This window comes from Grus americana, chromosome 20 (genome assembly GCF_028858705.1).
Source record: "Grus americana isolate bGruAme1 chromosome 20, bGruAme1.mat, whole genome shotgun sequence".
Lineage (NCBI taxonomy): Eukaryota > Metazoa > Chordata > Aves > Gruiformes > Gruidae > Grus > Grus americana.
Genome location: NC_072871.1, coordinates 6,521,678 through 6,535,615, shown reverse-complemented (window position 1 = coordinate 6,535,615; position 13,938 = coordinate 6,521,678). Strand labels below are relative to the sequence as shown.

The following is a 13,938-nucleotide window of genomic DNA, read 5'->3' as shown; positions in this document are numbered from 1 at the left end:
TTATGGACCTGAGGACATGCCCGGCAAATCAGGAGAGTACTCAAAGTGTGGAACCCAGGCAGGTTCCTGGAGTCCTGCTGATGGATTGTTCAGGTGGGGAAGAAATCTTAGGATAGTTAGTCCAAGCATCACTGCCTGTGGAGTAGCATGGAGAGGTTTCTCTACTTTCTTTCATCATTCAGGCCAAATTCTGGTCTTGATTATGTCTGGGGATGACTCTGGGAGGTTGTGTGGTCCTATATCCCCTTCCCTTTCCTCACTGTGGGTTTGGGAAATATGCACTGACTGCTTTTAACTTTCAAGTGCAGTAGAAGTTGCATTGACCAGGGTATGTAATCCCTGCTCTGACGTCCAGGCAGGGGCCTGTGAGCTTCATTCCCTTTCCCTTATCTCCCGCTCTGCTGCCTCAGGACATGACTGCAGCCTGGGTCATGCTCTGTGAGTGCTCCCATCGCTGTGAGCAAGAGGACAGCTGAGACAGCACCACAATAAAAAGCTTCCAGGCAATGGGGGCTGTAAATAATGCAGCTAAATTACTCCCTGCACTCTAGGCTGATTATGGGGAGAGTGTTTATTAATAAAGTCAAGTTGAGACCTGGACCACCTTTCTACTAGCTTCTGAGGTGCTGAAGCAAGCCCAAAAGACGCGTTGTGCATCATGCAGTGCGGGGAGAAGAAAGGGAAAGTTTTAACATGCAGCTGGAGCATAGCTATGGGCTAACAAGCGACTCAACTCAAAAAAACCCTCAAATTGCTGAGAAGCTCTGAGTTCTGCCTGAGTCGGGTCTTGTGAGAAGGAGGCCCTAGCCTGCTGCTCAAGGAAGCCCAGCCACCCTCCTTCTGCCAAGAACCTTGCTCTAAGAAGTGAGAGCGATTAGGAGATTAGCATGTGTGATAAAGAGATTTAGAAAACATGACCTATAAGGAAGGGTGGGAGGAAATTCTGCTGTTTAGTCTAGGGGTGATGGAGGGGATGCAGAGTACTCAGGGTTTTAAAAATGAGCTCTGTGTTTTGGAAAGCTTTGTGGTGGGTGAAGCTCTACAGCAAGGCCACGAAGGAAGATTCTCTTTAGAGTCAGTCTTGCCTGGATGGCGTAGCCCCTCTCAGCTGGGGTCAGGGACAGGCAATGAAGCGCTGACCTTTCCATTCCATCTTGTCCCACGTTTCCGTGTCTCTGTGACAACTTGAAAATACCTTTCTGTTGAAAACAGGACTTACAGGGCTTTAAAATGGGTGAGCTCTGAAGCCTGCTGTTCTTCCTGGGTTTCAGGGCAGGGTTAACAGCCCAGGAGCTAAGAGGTACCCACCTGCCAAAAAAGGTCCCTGTTCTTAAGCTGGGCACCCCATTGCGCTTCTGAGGGTGAGCAGAGCCCTGCGGATCAGCACAGCAGGAGATCACAGTCCTTGGTCAGGCGCTGAAGAGGAGAAAGGCCGTCTTGATTGTTTTCTACTTTTCTCCTTGAAGCTTCTCATCTGCTGTTGAACGCCAGATCTCCATAAGGCTGAAATCTGGGACCACATCTGCTTTCTCTCCAAGCCCTGTTAGTGAGCCAGTGCTCTTAATGCTGTAAAACGTGCCCTGATTCCCATTTCTCCATAACACAGCATGTGGGGGCAGGACCATGCAGCATCCTTTACCTTTGCTCTTGCTCAAGAGCATCCCACCAGGGAATCTCTATTTACTTTGTAGTTTTTCAAATGCTTGAAGCTTAGGAAATGTTTTCCAATTCTGAAATTTTTGGCAGCAGGATTTCTTTCTTTTCTCTCCCAGCCTAGCAGGGAAACTCCCTTTTTTTGGGCAATAACATGAGTGTATTTTGCCTGTTGTTTACAGCTGATGGGATCTGGTTCTTGGGAAGAGAAACACATCACAAGTCGCTGCGGTGTGGGCTAAGTGAGAGAGATGCCGGCTTCCCGCACACCCCGAGCCCTGAACCCTGTCTCCCACTTTTGCCCCATGGCAGCAGTGGCAGGTGCAGCTCTGCCTAAAGCCAGCTTTTAAACCAGCTGGGTCAGAGGCAGAAAGCAGGGGAGAGGAGAAATAGGTCCTTCTCCCAGCGGAGTTGCATCCTTGAAGGCACAGAGCAGCACAGCCAAGGAATTCTTTCCTCTAAGAGAAAGCCCAGGCGTGAATCCATGTGAAGCTCAGAATAAGAGAAAATAATCTGCCTCCCACATGCTCACAGCCTGATGGCTTCTCCTTTAGTGTCTCCTTGCTGTCACAGCAGCAGGGGACATAGTGACTCCGCTGCAGCCAGGGTGGGTATTGCAGTTTGGGGCAGGAGAGTGACTGAGGGCAGGGCAGCATCCTGGGAGCAGGCAGGAAGGGACGTGGATGGAGCTGGAGGGAGAAGGCAGGAGGACGTGCCACTGCCTCTCACTTGGCCCTGGGCCTGATCCCTGTCCTGGGACTGGCTGAGGAACAGCAGCTTCCTCCGCTCTTCTTCTCTGCCTGAGACCCGGAGCCGCTGCACCCCTGCCCCTTCCCCGAGCCTCTCCTGGCTTCCTCCTGCTGCAAACATCTGGTCTTCTGAGTCTGAAGGACTATTTGGGAGAGTTTGATCCTGCATTCTTCGTGCCTGAGGCCTCTCAGATAGCTCCAGCCAGTACAGTCACTTTAAAATGGAAAACAGACAAAATCTGCCTGAGTTTGCCAAAGGCTGAAGCAGCCCGTTTGTTTCAGGAGATGCTAATGCTGGTGGTTTCACTGCTGAGTGACTTTGCAGTATCTTCTTCCATCCTGCGTGCTGCAGAGAGCAGTGAGGAGCCCAGGAGCTGGGGAATGGGGAGCTGCAGGTGAAGCAATGGGATTTCGTTCATTTGGGAGAGAAGGTGCATCACCGTGATGTGACTTTTCGTGCAGGCTAAGGAGTGAACGCAAGGGGAGTGCCTTTCTCTTTAATAAATAGCGAAACTGCTCATGCCTTTACTTGAAAACGTAGCTGTGTTTGATGAGCCAGCGCAGCCTCCCGTAGGCAGCCGGATTTCCCAGGGCTGGGTACAGCCAAGGGCAAGTGATCACTGGGGCAGGGCATGTCTGCAGGCTCCGAGGCTTTGTGCTGGGAGAAGCAGGAAGAAATGGCAGGGAAGGAGGGCACCGGCGCCCACAGCAGCGTCAGAACAAGCTGGGAATGTGGCTCAGTGCAAGAGCAAGATCCCAGCTGGGTTCAGCACCTTCTCCACCAGCACGTGGGAGCACGCTGGAGAAGTGCCACCCGCCTGCCTGTCTCCTCCAGGCTGGAGCGGTCCCCTCGGGCTCTTTGCCTAGCCCAGGCTGTGGGATGTAATTGCTTGTTTGGGAAAATTTTGGGGAATTGGAGCTGTAATTGCCCGAAGCATCTGCTGCCCTTTAAGATCAGGTTGGAGCCCAGGCCATGCCACCTTGGCATATGTGTCTGTGCTCCATTGACAAGGATTTATTGCACAACCTCTCATGTAGCTGCCACCAGGAAATTCCCCAGCATAGCAATAGTAGAAAAACATGTTGTTATAATACTGCAGTGTCATTCAGCTGATCAAATGAATAACAAACCCGTGTGGGAGCTGAGGGTGATTTTTATTCCATAATCTTTCCAAAGCAGGATTGTTATTAGAGGCTTCTATTTTTAAGTACTTTTCTCAAGCATCTCCCATGAATTTTACATTCCTTGTGCCTGCTGTTCAGTCCCTCTTCCAGCAAACCCCTCCATCTTTTCCCCACAGCTTCTGGGGTCAGCCTAACCTGATGACTAAATCTTTCAAAGCCTGATGCTGATTCTTATTAATAATTTCTCAAAAAAATGCAGTGTTTTCTGCTATCAGTGTTGGTTTTGGGTAGGTCTTGTCCTGGGCTGAGACCTCTTGTACTAAAGGCTTTAAGGCATAGCTTGTTGTTTAAAGACATGCTGCCCTTAGGACCTGGTCCCAGTCAAGCGATGGCTCTGTCCTAGCAGGATATGATCGTGGAGGAGGATCAAACTGTTAATATTAACAGCCTGCTTCCGTCTGGATTAATGGGGTGGTTGAACATGCTCCAGGGAGTTGCAGTGCCTTGGGTCAGCAAAGCCAGGAAGGTGCGACCATGAATGTGTCCTCCCTAGCATGAGACCCCTAAACTTGAGAAATGAAGCGGGAGCCGGGACCCCAGGAGCGTTACACCTGCCTTTACAGGCAGCTTCTGCCCCTCGTCCCCATCCACGTAGGTGCTGTGCCAACAGACACCGGCCCTCCCCACTGGGGTTCAGCTCTGTGTAACAGGGAAAGGGTCTGAAATGCATAAACATGTGGGAAAAACAACTTTCTTTGCTCACATGGTTTTTATACACCATGGAGCCTGCCCAACACATACAACACCCATGTCTGGGTCTGCCCCAGGGGCTTAGACCTAAACAAACTGTGCTTCTTGATCACTCCATTCAACTTAAATTTGTGCCAGTTGCTGGTGCAATTTGTCCAGGGCTTCCTGCCAGCGCTTGAATAATGCTGAAGAAGAGAAAGTCTGTCTGGCTAGCAGGAGAAGTCCTGGCTTGTCTGCAGGTGGTACCAAGCTTGTGTGTATTCCTGCTGCTCAGCGAGGCATGCCGGCTGCCTCAGGAGGGGAAGAAGGTGCACGAAGAAAAAGGTCTTGCTGCCGAAGAGCCTGTGGGCTGGATCCTCAGCTGGTAAAAACTGGAGTGACTCCATGGAGGGTGTGATGTGTTGGTGAAGGGTCTGGCTGCCTGCCCTAGTCCCAGGCTCCCAGGAGAACCGGGGAAGGGGCTGCTGGAGGGTTGGTCTGGCCCTTGCATCACCCCAGTCCTTGGGCACTGAGGTCCTTCCCACTATGGGTTTGCTACCTATCCAGTGTGGAGATGGGAAATGGGAGGGAGTAGTGTTTGGGATGTTGCTTTGCCATCAGCTGCTTATGCTTGGCATTATGGCATTTATAATTGCTGAGTTCCAGGGTGACGTGAGCGGGGCTTGGATGCGGTTTGGTGGCAGCACGAGGCTGGGGTTCAGGGTGAACACCCCAGTATTTGATTCCACGTGGCTGCTGTGTGTCCTGGTGTCCCCATCCCCACCCCTATGGAAGCAGCCCGACGGCGGCATTCCCTGCGGAGCTCTGCACCGGGCTGTGCCGGGACTTGTTCTGCAGCCGCCCTGACGCCAGGGTGGTGGTGACCAGTTGCAAGTACCTCTCCCTTGAAACCAGGCATTTGGGGTTTTCAAAGGCTCTCTGCACACTCGGATGTCATGGGGCTGAGCCAGTGCATCGCAATGAGTGGTGTCGCATCTTTGGGTTTGCAGCATCAGGGCAGAACAGCCACGGCGAGGAAAATTCAGAGGCACACAGAAAGAATTTGCAGGTCTCCGTGCCGAGATGGAAATTGTGTGCTTGAAGGGTCTTTCTGGCTCTGAGCCCGGCCCTGCCAGGCTGGGAGTAGCACAGGGGTGTGGAGTTGCGGTGGAAGGAAGGACGTCTGCTCTGGGTGGACGTAGGAAGAGCTTGGCCCTTGGCTGGGATGGCTGGAGGACGCAGCTCACATCTGAACTGAGCGTGGCAGGAGCAAAAATCTCTTCTGCAGTGCTGATCCTGGCAGAAAAGCTGCCCTGGTGTGACTCTGTGCTGACCATTCGCTGGGAATACAAGAAATGGTGTAACCATCCCTTCTGCAGGGACAGAGGCAGGGGCTGGCCTGTGGCATCACTTGGCCTCAGTCAGGGCTGGTGGGACAACACTGCCCAGAGGTGACTGTTCTCCTGCTTAGCTCGCTCCTGGAGCAGGAGCCGACCTTCTGGATTTGCTCAGATAACCTGACTCATGCTTGTATCAACAGTACTTCTGTATCACCTGGGCCCAGGGCTGCTGTGCCTAGAGCACAAGGCTGCCTTCAGTTCGCACCAGCACCCCAGGAAAAAGGCTCCTGTAGCCCGTTCTCCCCGGGGAGTGGGGTGCCACCAGCATCCCATTGCTGGGGACAAACCTGTTCTTGTGCAACAGAGTCTGTAGCAAAGGGACCAGAGCCTGGTCCTGTGCTGAGTGTGATGCTCCTCTTGGGTTCCTTTGGACCCTCTTGGAAAGGACAGGATTAGTTCTGCTGAATGGAAGTTAAAAAGCCCTGAAGAACAAAACCAGATGTAGAAGCACTAACGTTTCGATAGATGGGTTTGTAAACGACAAATCGTCGTACTCCGTTCATTGTTTTTTGAGGCTTTTTTGTGGCTTGAAACAACTTATTTTATTCCAACATGTCAGTTAATTAAAAAACTGCTTGCATCCTCAAAGCATTCAGTTTCCACTCGATCTCCAAAAGTTTCCATTTTCCTGAAATAAGGTTTTGGAGGTTTGGGGGGTTTTTTTCTGTGTAAAGGAACCGAACCCCAAATCCTGTCCTTCAATACTAATAAACTTGGAGAGCTCCCGTCAGCCCCCACGCTGCCGGCTCACCAGAGGTTTGCTGCTGCCAGCACTGGAGCAGGGCTGGGGAAGAAGGAGTTAAAAGAGCATTGGAAGAGCAGCCCAGCTGCCTGCAGAGGCTTAGAGCCCACTCTTTCTTCACCAGTGTTTGATGGCTGAGGAAAAGCCAGCTCCGAATTGAAATGCCACTTTCTAGACCGAGGACAAAATTACACCCGACTGCCCTGATTCACCCTCTCGGAGAAAACCAGGACGAGCTGGGCAAGCTGCTCTTTACTTCTGTTGGCAGGTTTGGGGCTTTGCTGTCCGCAGCCTGCCTGGCTGTGCTTCCAGCCTGGTCACTCTGGGAGCTCCCCTCCCAGCCCAGGCCCCCCCGGGTGATGGGCGCTGGTGGGGCAAGGGACGGCTCTGTCCCCTGTGCCCCATCCCTCAGCAGGTGGCTGTGTAGGGGAGGGCTGGCTGCCTCTGCCACGGGAGCACTTAGTCGCACTGGGCGGGACTGGGGAGTACTGGGAGCGCTGCCACGGAGGGGTGGGCTGTGGGATCGGGGCCGGAGGGAGCGCAGGGCTGGATGTGGCTGAGGTAGGTGCCTACCTTCTTCCTAACTCCTCCTTCCCGGGGCTGATCGGCCCGAGTCCCGTGGGTGAGCAGTGCCTGGCTGGGCGAGGGATGCTCTGTGCAGCTCCGTCCCTCTGGGCACGGACAGGAGGGGAGGTGGGACGGCGGGGGGATCGTGGTGGGCTGTTTTAGGGAGACGGGAGGTCGAGCTGCGGCCAGGCTGAGCTTTGCTGTGGCCCAGCCTGGGGAATCGCATCCTCGTGGAGCTGGTGGTGGCAGGGAGCGGCGTGGGCAGCCTGCTCCATGTCCCCGTGGGGTTCGCTCTCCGGCAGCTCTGCCGCATCATTTACTCCTGTCTGGCCCGAAGGGGTTTACGGGGCCTGTGGGCTTTTGTAGTGACTTCTGTGGTCTTTAAAGTGGCTGTTCCTGCCCCCTCTCCCGCAGAGCCCCCTCGCAGCCCAAGCAAGATCTCTGCTGGCTGTGAGCGCTGCAGGCGACCGAGCGCACCTTCCCCCAAAAGGATGGAAAACAAAGTGTTTATGTCATTTGCATTCTACAGCACGATCTTGATTTTAAAAATGTATGTTGTTGCCATCATTACAGGACAAGTGAGACTCAGAAAGAAGGTAAGTTCCAGTTTCCTTTACCTTTTTCTTTCTTTCTGGCTTTTTCCTTGGGTTTCTGTGCCTTTTCTTTCTCTTTTTATTCCTGTAAAGGCCGACAAAGTTTTCCTGAAGCAAGCTGAGTTTTCTTTGCCTTAAGTTGAAAGCAAAACATGTTTCATAGCTGCGGCAGATAAATATCTCACTTCTCTTTGGCTCTTTTTGTTTGTTTCTACCATCTGTAGCTAAATGTTTATAATTTCTGAATCCCAATCTAAATAGTAATTTCAGATCTCAAATGCCATGCAGGTGAGCTGCTTCTGCAAAGAGACTGTTTACAGTTAATTTGCCATGTCTGGAGGAAAAGGGAGGCGGGGAAGGTTTAAGAACAAATCGTTTGCAATGCTCTTTTTTCTTGCAATGTAGCAGAAAGCTTTTGAGGTTCCAGGGGCTGAATGGCTGTGAGAATGCTCCAGGAGAGCAGAAAGTCACGGGGAATAAAAACAATAGCTGGAGGAAGTGGTTCTTGGGCACAGGGGAAAATACGGGGAGGACCGGGAGCTCTAGCTGCCATCAGGAGATGGGGTTAACCAGACCTTTTATTGCCCGCAACCCAAATTGAACTCGTGGCAAAACTCAGCAGTCTGTAAAATCTGTTTTAAAGTATATGAGGAGTTTTCGACTACATCAGTGGAGCAGGAGGAAGAGATTTTTCTTCTCACATAAAACACAAAGATAGATATTCCTGTACTGTAGCATCATTGTAACAGATGATTTGGCTTATCCCCTTGGTTTCTAAATGATGCTCCAGCCCTGGGACAGTCTGGGCTTGTAACATGATTAAAGAAAGTGTCAAGGTCCTTTCCAGGCTGCAAAGTGAAGCTGTCACATGTAACCAGGTCCCTGAGGAACAGCTTCTGAGCATAGGTGGAAAGCTTGTATAAATCATTTTTATTTGTAAGTTTATTAGCATAGGATCCGATTTCCCCCGAGGCTGGTTTCAGTCACACAGTATCACTGCCAAAAAGCCAGCCAGGGAATATCCTTTCTCGGTAGGGTGAACTAATCTGTCAGTGCCGGTTATCTTTCGGCTGCTGCATTCAGCGTCTACAAGCTCTGTGCAAGCAGGGATCTCGTTTGGTGGTTGGCAAAGTCCCCTTTAAATGGGTTTCATGGGGAGAAATGGACTGGGATCAGACCAGAGCTCCCTTGAAGCCCCTGGGTTGGAAACTGCTCAGTGAGCAGAGTTGGGTTTTTCAGAGGATAAGGAAAACCTGTCAGGAGGTGCAGGGTTTAACCCCCGGGACCGTGCACATGGAACTGCAGTTGCTTTTGTGTTTGTGAAGGGTGCTGAGAAACTGGAGCTGAAAGGTCTGGAAGAAATCCCCACTGGTCTCAAAGACTGGGAGTAAAGCATCTACCTGTGAAGATCCTGAGAACATTATGAGCACATATATTATAAAGACTGTCTCTTGCAGGCGTTTGCAAACCCGGAGGACGCACTGCGCAACGGGGGGCTGCAGTACTACCGCGAGGACCCCGACGTGGAGCGGTGCCGCAGGCGAGTACGCAGTGGTGCTGGCATTGCCCCTGCGTCGCAGGGCGATCCCTGGCAGCTGCTGGCAAAGAAGCAGTGGAAAGTTAAAGGGCTCATTAATTAAGTAATTACCTAGATGGGTTGAATGCCTGGAGCTTGGATGTGGGACCCTGCACGCTAGAGCAATTTAATCTTTCATGCGAGCATGGTGTGTGCTGGGGTCTGACTCTTACACAACTAAACTAATTCCTAGGTGCTCAATGTCCCGCAGGTCCCCAAGGGCTTGTCCCGTACCCACACCTGAAGGTTCCTTGTGCCCTGTTCCTACAGGACCCCAAATCCCCCCAGATCCCTGCACAGCTATATTTATGCAACATTTGCTTTAAAAAACATCCAGTGCCACCTAATCGCCAGGGTTCCAGAGGGAGGAGGACGGCAAATGAGCTGTTTCCTTGCTAGGAAAAAGAAAATAATCGTACTAATAATAATCATAATCCTCTTTTGATTAGTCAGAAAAGACAAACTTCCATAAAAATAAATAACCAGAGCTGCAGCAAAGACCTGGGGAAGTCTGGGATCTGACTCGTGCAGTTAAAGCACTCAGGATCAGTCCTTGCTGATCTGTTCACAGCCCTGGGGAAGACAAATTAAACTCAAGGTGTTTTCCCTGAACAAGGGTGATGTTGGGTTTTCTTCTTGGGTGTTATTGGGATGGGAGCAGAGCCCGGGCCGGGCTGCTGGGGTCTGTGCAGGGTAGGGGCACAGCAGGGGAGAGCACGCAGCAGCGGGAGGTTTCCCCCTCGCCTCTTCGAGAGGACCCCGGCTGTGTCTCGGCCCCAGAACGACAATTTGCCTTTTCTGTCCTTTCTCCTCCCTGTTCTTCCATTTGTCCTTCAAGCCCTGCTGAACTTCCAGGTCCTCGGGGGCTTGTTCGGACGGGGCTGCCGTGGGGCAAGGCGGTGGGTGTCCTGCAGCTGCCGTCTCCCGGCATGGCTGACACCAGAAGCAAACCATGCTCATCACCGTGGTCCTAGCCGGGCCGGGGGGGGTTGTGGCAGTACCCGCAGAGGCGATGCTGGTTCAGGAAGGCAAGCAGGGCTCTGGGCTGGGCAGGGAAGGGGCTGTCAGAAGGCAGACACCAGCCCATCCTCGTGTCTGGGAAGAGGCTGGGTCTGACAGGGACCATCTGGCCAGGAGGAGCAGAGGGCTTCCTGCAGCTCCCCGCCCTTGCTCCTGCGTTTGGCAGGGAATATGTCTCCTCCTTGTCGGGGTTCTGATCAGCTCATCCTGACCAAGTCCTCCTGGCATCACTGCTACAATAGCAGGACTCATTTTAGTCTCTTCTCCAGGCCAATTCTTCCGTACTGTCCCAAAATCACACCCAGAGAGTAACTGAAATAGTATTTCCAGAAGGTCCCTTGCCATGTACATCCCCCTCACCTTGCTTGGGGATGTGGCCCTTAAGCTAGTGTCTGCTCCCCATGGAGGTGAAAGAGCAGGCAGGAGAAAGCCCTGAGGATCATGGGGTGCTGAAAACGGTCGTCCAGCCTGACTACAGTGCAATTAAGCAGGTGCTGCTGGCACAGCGCAGGGGATGCTTGGGGTGCTCCTCCCCGGTCCCCTTTGGATGCACTTAAGGAGAGGGGTGAAGCCACGAACCCTCCCATCCTGGGAGTTTCTCCTCTGGAGAAACCGTGGTCTGGAAACCTCTTTGTTATTGTGTAACGTGGCCACATCTGGGGCCGTGCCGTGCTGGAGCTGCACCAGCTTTGAGCTTTTCGCAGCTTCGCAGGGTCTTTGTTTTGCTTTATTTATTTAAAAGCTCTAAGCCTTGAGCTGTCATCTGTCACAGCAAAGGCGTTCCAGTCACGGAGGGCAAGCTTCAGGAGTGCAGCATCCCAAGGGAAAGACACCGTGTGCGAAATCCTGCTGCCTGCGTGTGTAGGGGGGGATCTGACTTTTGGGGGCTGTGTCTGCCCCATCCAACGGAGGAGAGGGCCAGCAGCATCCAGGGATGGGCACTCTGGCTCGAAGGGATGGGAAACAGCAGGGAAGCCTGGTGGGAAGGAGCAACCTTATCTCCCTTTTCAGGGCCCACCGCAATGACATGGAGAACATCTTTCCCTTCCTCTTCCTTGGAGCCATCTACTCCCTGCTGGATCCCAGTCCCGCAGTGGCCAGGATCCACTTCTTCATCTTCTGCGTGGGGCGCATTGTCCACACCATCGCCTACCTGCTGCGGCTGAAGGCTCCAACGCGCTCCGTGGCCTACAGCGTGGCGCAGCTGCCCTGCTTCTCCATGGCTCTGCAGATCCTCCTCGCCACCACCCCATACTGGTAACGCCCAGTGAGACCGACCATCCAAACCCCCTCGTCCTGCGCTCTGCTGGTTTCCCCAGCTGGACTGGATGGTGTGTGTGCAAGTGTGAGTGTGCACGTGTGTGTGTGTGTGTGTGCGGGGTATGTTGCCAGGGAGGCTGCCTGCACCCCAAGGATGAAGTCCCCAGGCTATTGAAATTGGGCAGGGAAGTCATCGGAGAGAAGGGGCACGTCTCCCTCTGGAGCGGGAAGGGGATGCGGAGGCAGATTTCTCTCACTCCTGCTAAGGGTGGGAGGGGGAAAGCACCTGGACTACCCCTCGAAGAAGGGGTTCAGTGAAGGAAAGAAGGTTTTCTGGCCCAATTTCATTTGGAACTGGGAAGGGGAAGATGTGCCCTTTCCCCTTGGTCACAAATACCCTGTGAATCAGGAAGGGAAAATCATGAGGGTCCCACGAAGTCTCTTGGTCAGCAGACGTGGGGTTATAAAACAGCCACCCTCCTCCTGCCCGGCTGCATGGGTCTGTGGGGAGGGGGGGTTCCTTAGGTTCCCCCCCCGCGAGGACAACAGGAGGCAGGTGCCTGCCAGGCAGCGTAACGTGGAAGTCGAAATCTCAGGGGTGACGTTGCGAAGCCACCGAAGCGTTCAGTGCTCCCAGCGCCGCCTTGTCTCACACCACGGGATGCAGCTCCCTGCCAGGGACTCCCGCTGCAGGCAGGAGCCTGCTTGTCCCAGCGAGGACACCCCGCAGCCGGCGTTCGGCAGCTCCTGGCCAGCAATAGCCGTGGCTTTTCCATCTCAGTCTGGCCGTGGCAAGATGCAGAGGGACGTGTCTGGAGCAGCTGGCAGGAATCGCTTACCCTGTAGAGGACTGGACACAGAGCTCTGGGACTTCTGGAAAGACTGAGATGCTCACGCAAAACAGGGGGTCTGCAGTTTGCAGGCAGAGCTTTCTCCCGAGGGTGGTATCTGCATTCACATGCCGCCGATGCCTGAAAACGCTCCCAGGGCAGCAGGCTGAATTTCCCCCACTTTGTTTGTAACCTTTCTCTGGCCGCAGAATGGCCGTTGCTATTTGGGGAATGTGCCGTGACCGCTTTGGGGTGTTTTCTTTCAGCTGTTTCCTGCTGTCCACTGCTGCCAAGCCATGCGCAGCCTGGATTAGCTGGTGTTTGCAGAAAGCTCTGGAAATAAGCAGAGTGGCTTTGAACTGCCCCACAGGAGAATACTGCTGCTCTGCTGCATCGCCTGAAAGCTGTCCTGTTGGAGAGGAGAGGTGGGGACCACGGTATCGTGGGATGACAAACCCTCATGAGCTCCTCTGCCATGCCGCTGTCCCGAAGTGCCAAGGGCTGGTCCAGGCAACAGCAGCACGCAATGGAGCACCCTCCGGAGGACAAGGCAGGAGGAAGCCTCTGCTGTTCAGTGCCTCCTCCCTCTGAACGCAACACAGAGTTTTACTAACATCACAGGGGGAAACCAGAATGAACAGAATATAAATTCCCCTTCCACCTGTCCTAAGCCCTAAAGCTGTTCCCTTAACCCCGCTATCCTCAGAGATGCTCTTACTGGGACCTCACTGAGTGCCTGCACGCACAAAGCCCGGTTTGAATCACCAGCTCAGACTGATGCTCTGAGCCCTTGCCCAGCTGGGGTAGCAGCTTCTGTACCAGTGACTCCCGACCCCGGTGCAGATGTGGCCTTAGGCTAAGCTGTTTGGTGAGGTTTGGAGCAGAGCACGCTGCTCCTCCGCAGGGGATGCAGGGCCCACCGCCTGTGGAAGGTAGGCAGGACTGCAGGTTCAGCAGTTTGCTCTCAGCCACTTCTCATTTATGCAGCCTCCGCAGATGTCTGGGTAGGACATACCCCTCTTAACAAGCCTTTTCTGCCTCACATGGTGCACAAGGTCTCGAACCCCTGTACATATCTCTGCTGCTGCACATGTATCCTGGTGGCAGGAAGCAAATATTCCCAATAAAAACAAATCATTGTGCTCTGATACATCCTTCCTTTGGGAGCAGCAGATGCAGCTGGGTAGCAGCTGGGCCCAGCCCCAGCAGGATGGCTCCCCAGCTGCAAAGCACTTTGCTAAACCCTGCTGCAGAGCCTGGAGTGCCCTGGGACTCCTAAAGAGACATCCCTTTCCTCTGGACTCACCTGCCCTGCAGAGAAAGCTATTTTCCAGGTGTGCATTATTTGTGCTGACCCTTTAAATTTAGCAGGGCGGGGGGGGAGGGGGGTGTTACAAAGCAGCTCTGCTTGGTTTTCCTTCCCAGAGTAGCAGGTTGCTGCAAAGCTTGGTGTTCACCCAAACCTCCTCCATCCCAGCTCCCCCAAAGCAGGCTAGTGGTATGAGATGCTTTGTCCTAGCAAGCCTTCTTCACACCCTGCCTGTGCTCAGCTGGGCGCCTCTTCCCTGCGGAGCTGAGCTGGTGCTTAAATCCTGGAGAGCTGGAGAAGTTCAGGTAAGATGTAGTTGCTCTTATTTCTGTGCTTATGACTTGCAAAGGAGCTGCCTGTATTTTTCAAGCTCAGCAGCTCCCTC

At 53.4% G+C, this 13,938-nt stretch overlaps 1 protein-coding gene across 5 annotated transcripts; it reads left to right on the top strand.

Annotated features, from left to right (window-relative positions):
- Positions 1–6,454: 6,454 nt before the first annotated feature.
- Positions 6,455–13,386, top strand: PTGES (prostaglandin E synthase). Of its 5 annotated transcripts, none has more exons than XM_054848208.1 (4): positions 6,455–6,638; positions 7,380–7,561; positions 9,016–9,098; positions 11,166–13,386. In XM_054848208.1, exons 1-4 carry the CDS (start codon positions 6,560–6,562, stop codon positions 11,413–11,415), a joined length of 594 nt encoding a protein of 197 aa, XP_054704183.1. In that variant the 5' UTR covers positions 6,455–6,559; the 3' UTR covers positions 11,416–13,386. The 5 variants fall into 5 exon arrangements, with proteins under 5 accessions (XP_054704183.1, XP_054704188.1, XP_054704184.1 ...); XM_054848213.1 differs by having other exon boundaries at positions 6,547–6,666; XM_054848209.1 differs by lacking the exon at positions 6,455–6,638 and adding an exon at positions 6,720–6,959.
- Positions 13,387–13,938: the final 552 nt, after the last annotated feature.

Bases quoted from the DNA above. Each gene is read 5' to 3' on its own strand.
- PTGES (XM_054848208.1), top strand. From the start codon at position 6,560: ATGCCACTTTCTAGACCGAGGACAAAATTACACCCGACTGCCCTGATT. The intron at 6,639-7,379 runs GCAAGCTGCTCT...CCTCTCCCGCAG, and splicing joins AGAAAACCAGGACGAGCTGG to AGCCCCCTCGCAGCCCAAGC. The intron at 9,099-11,165 runs GCGAGTACGCAG...CTCCCTTTTCAG, and splicing joins GACGTGGAGCGGTGCCGCAG to GGCCCACCGCAATGACATGG.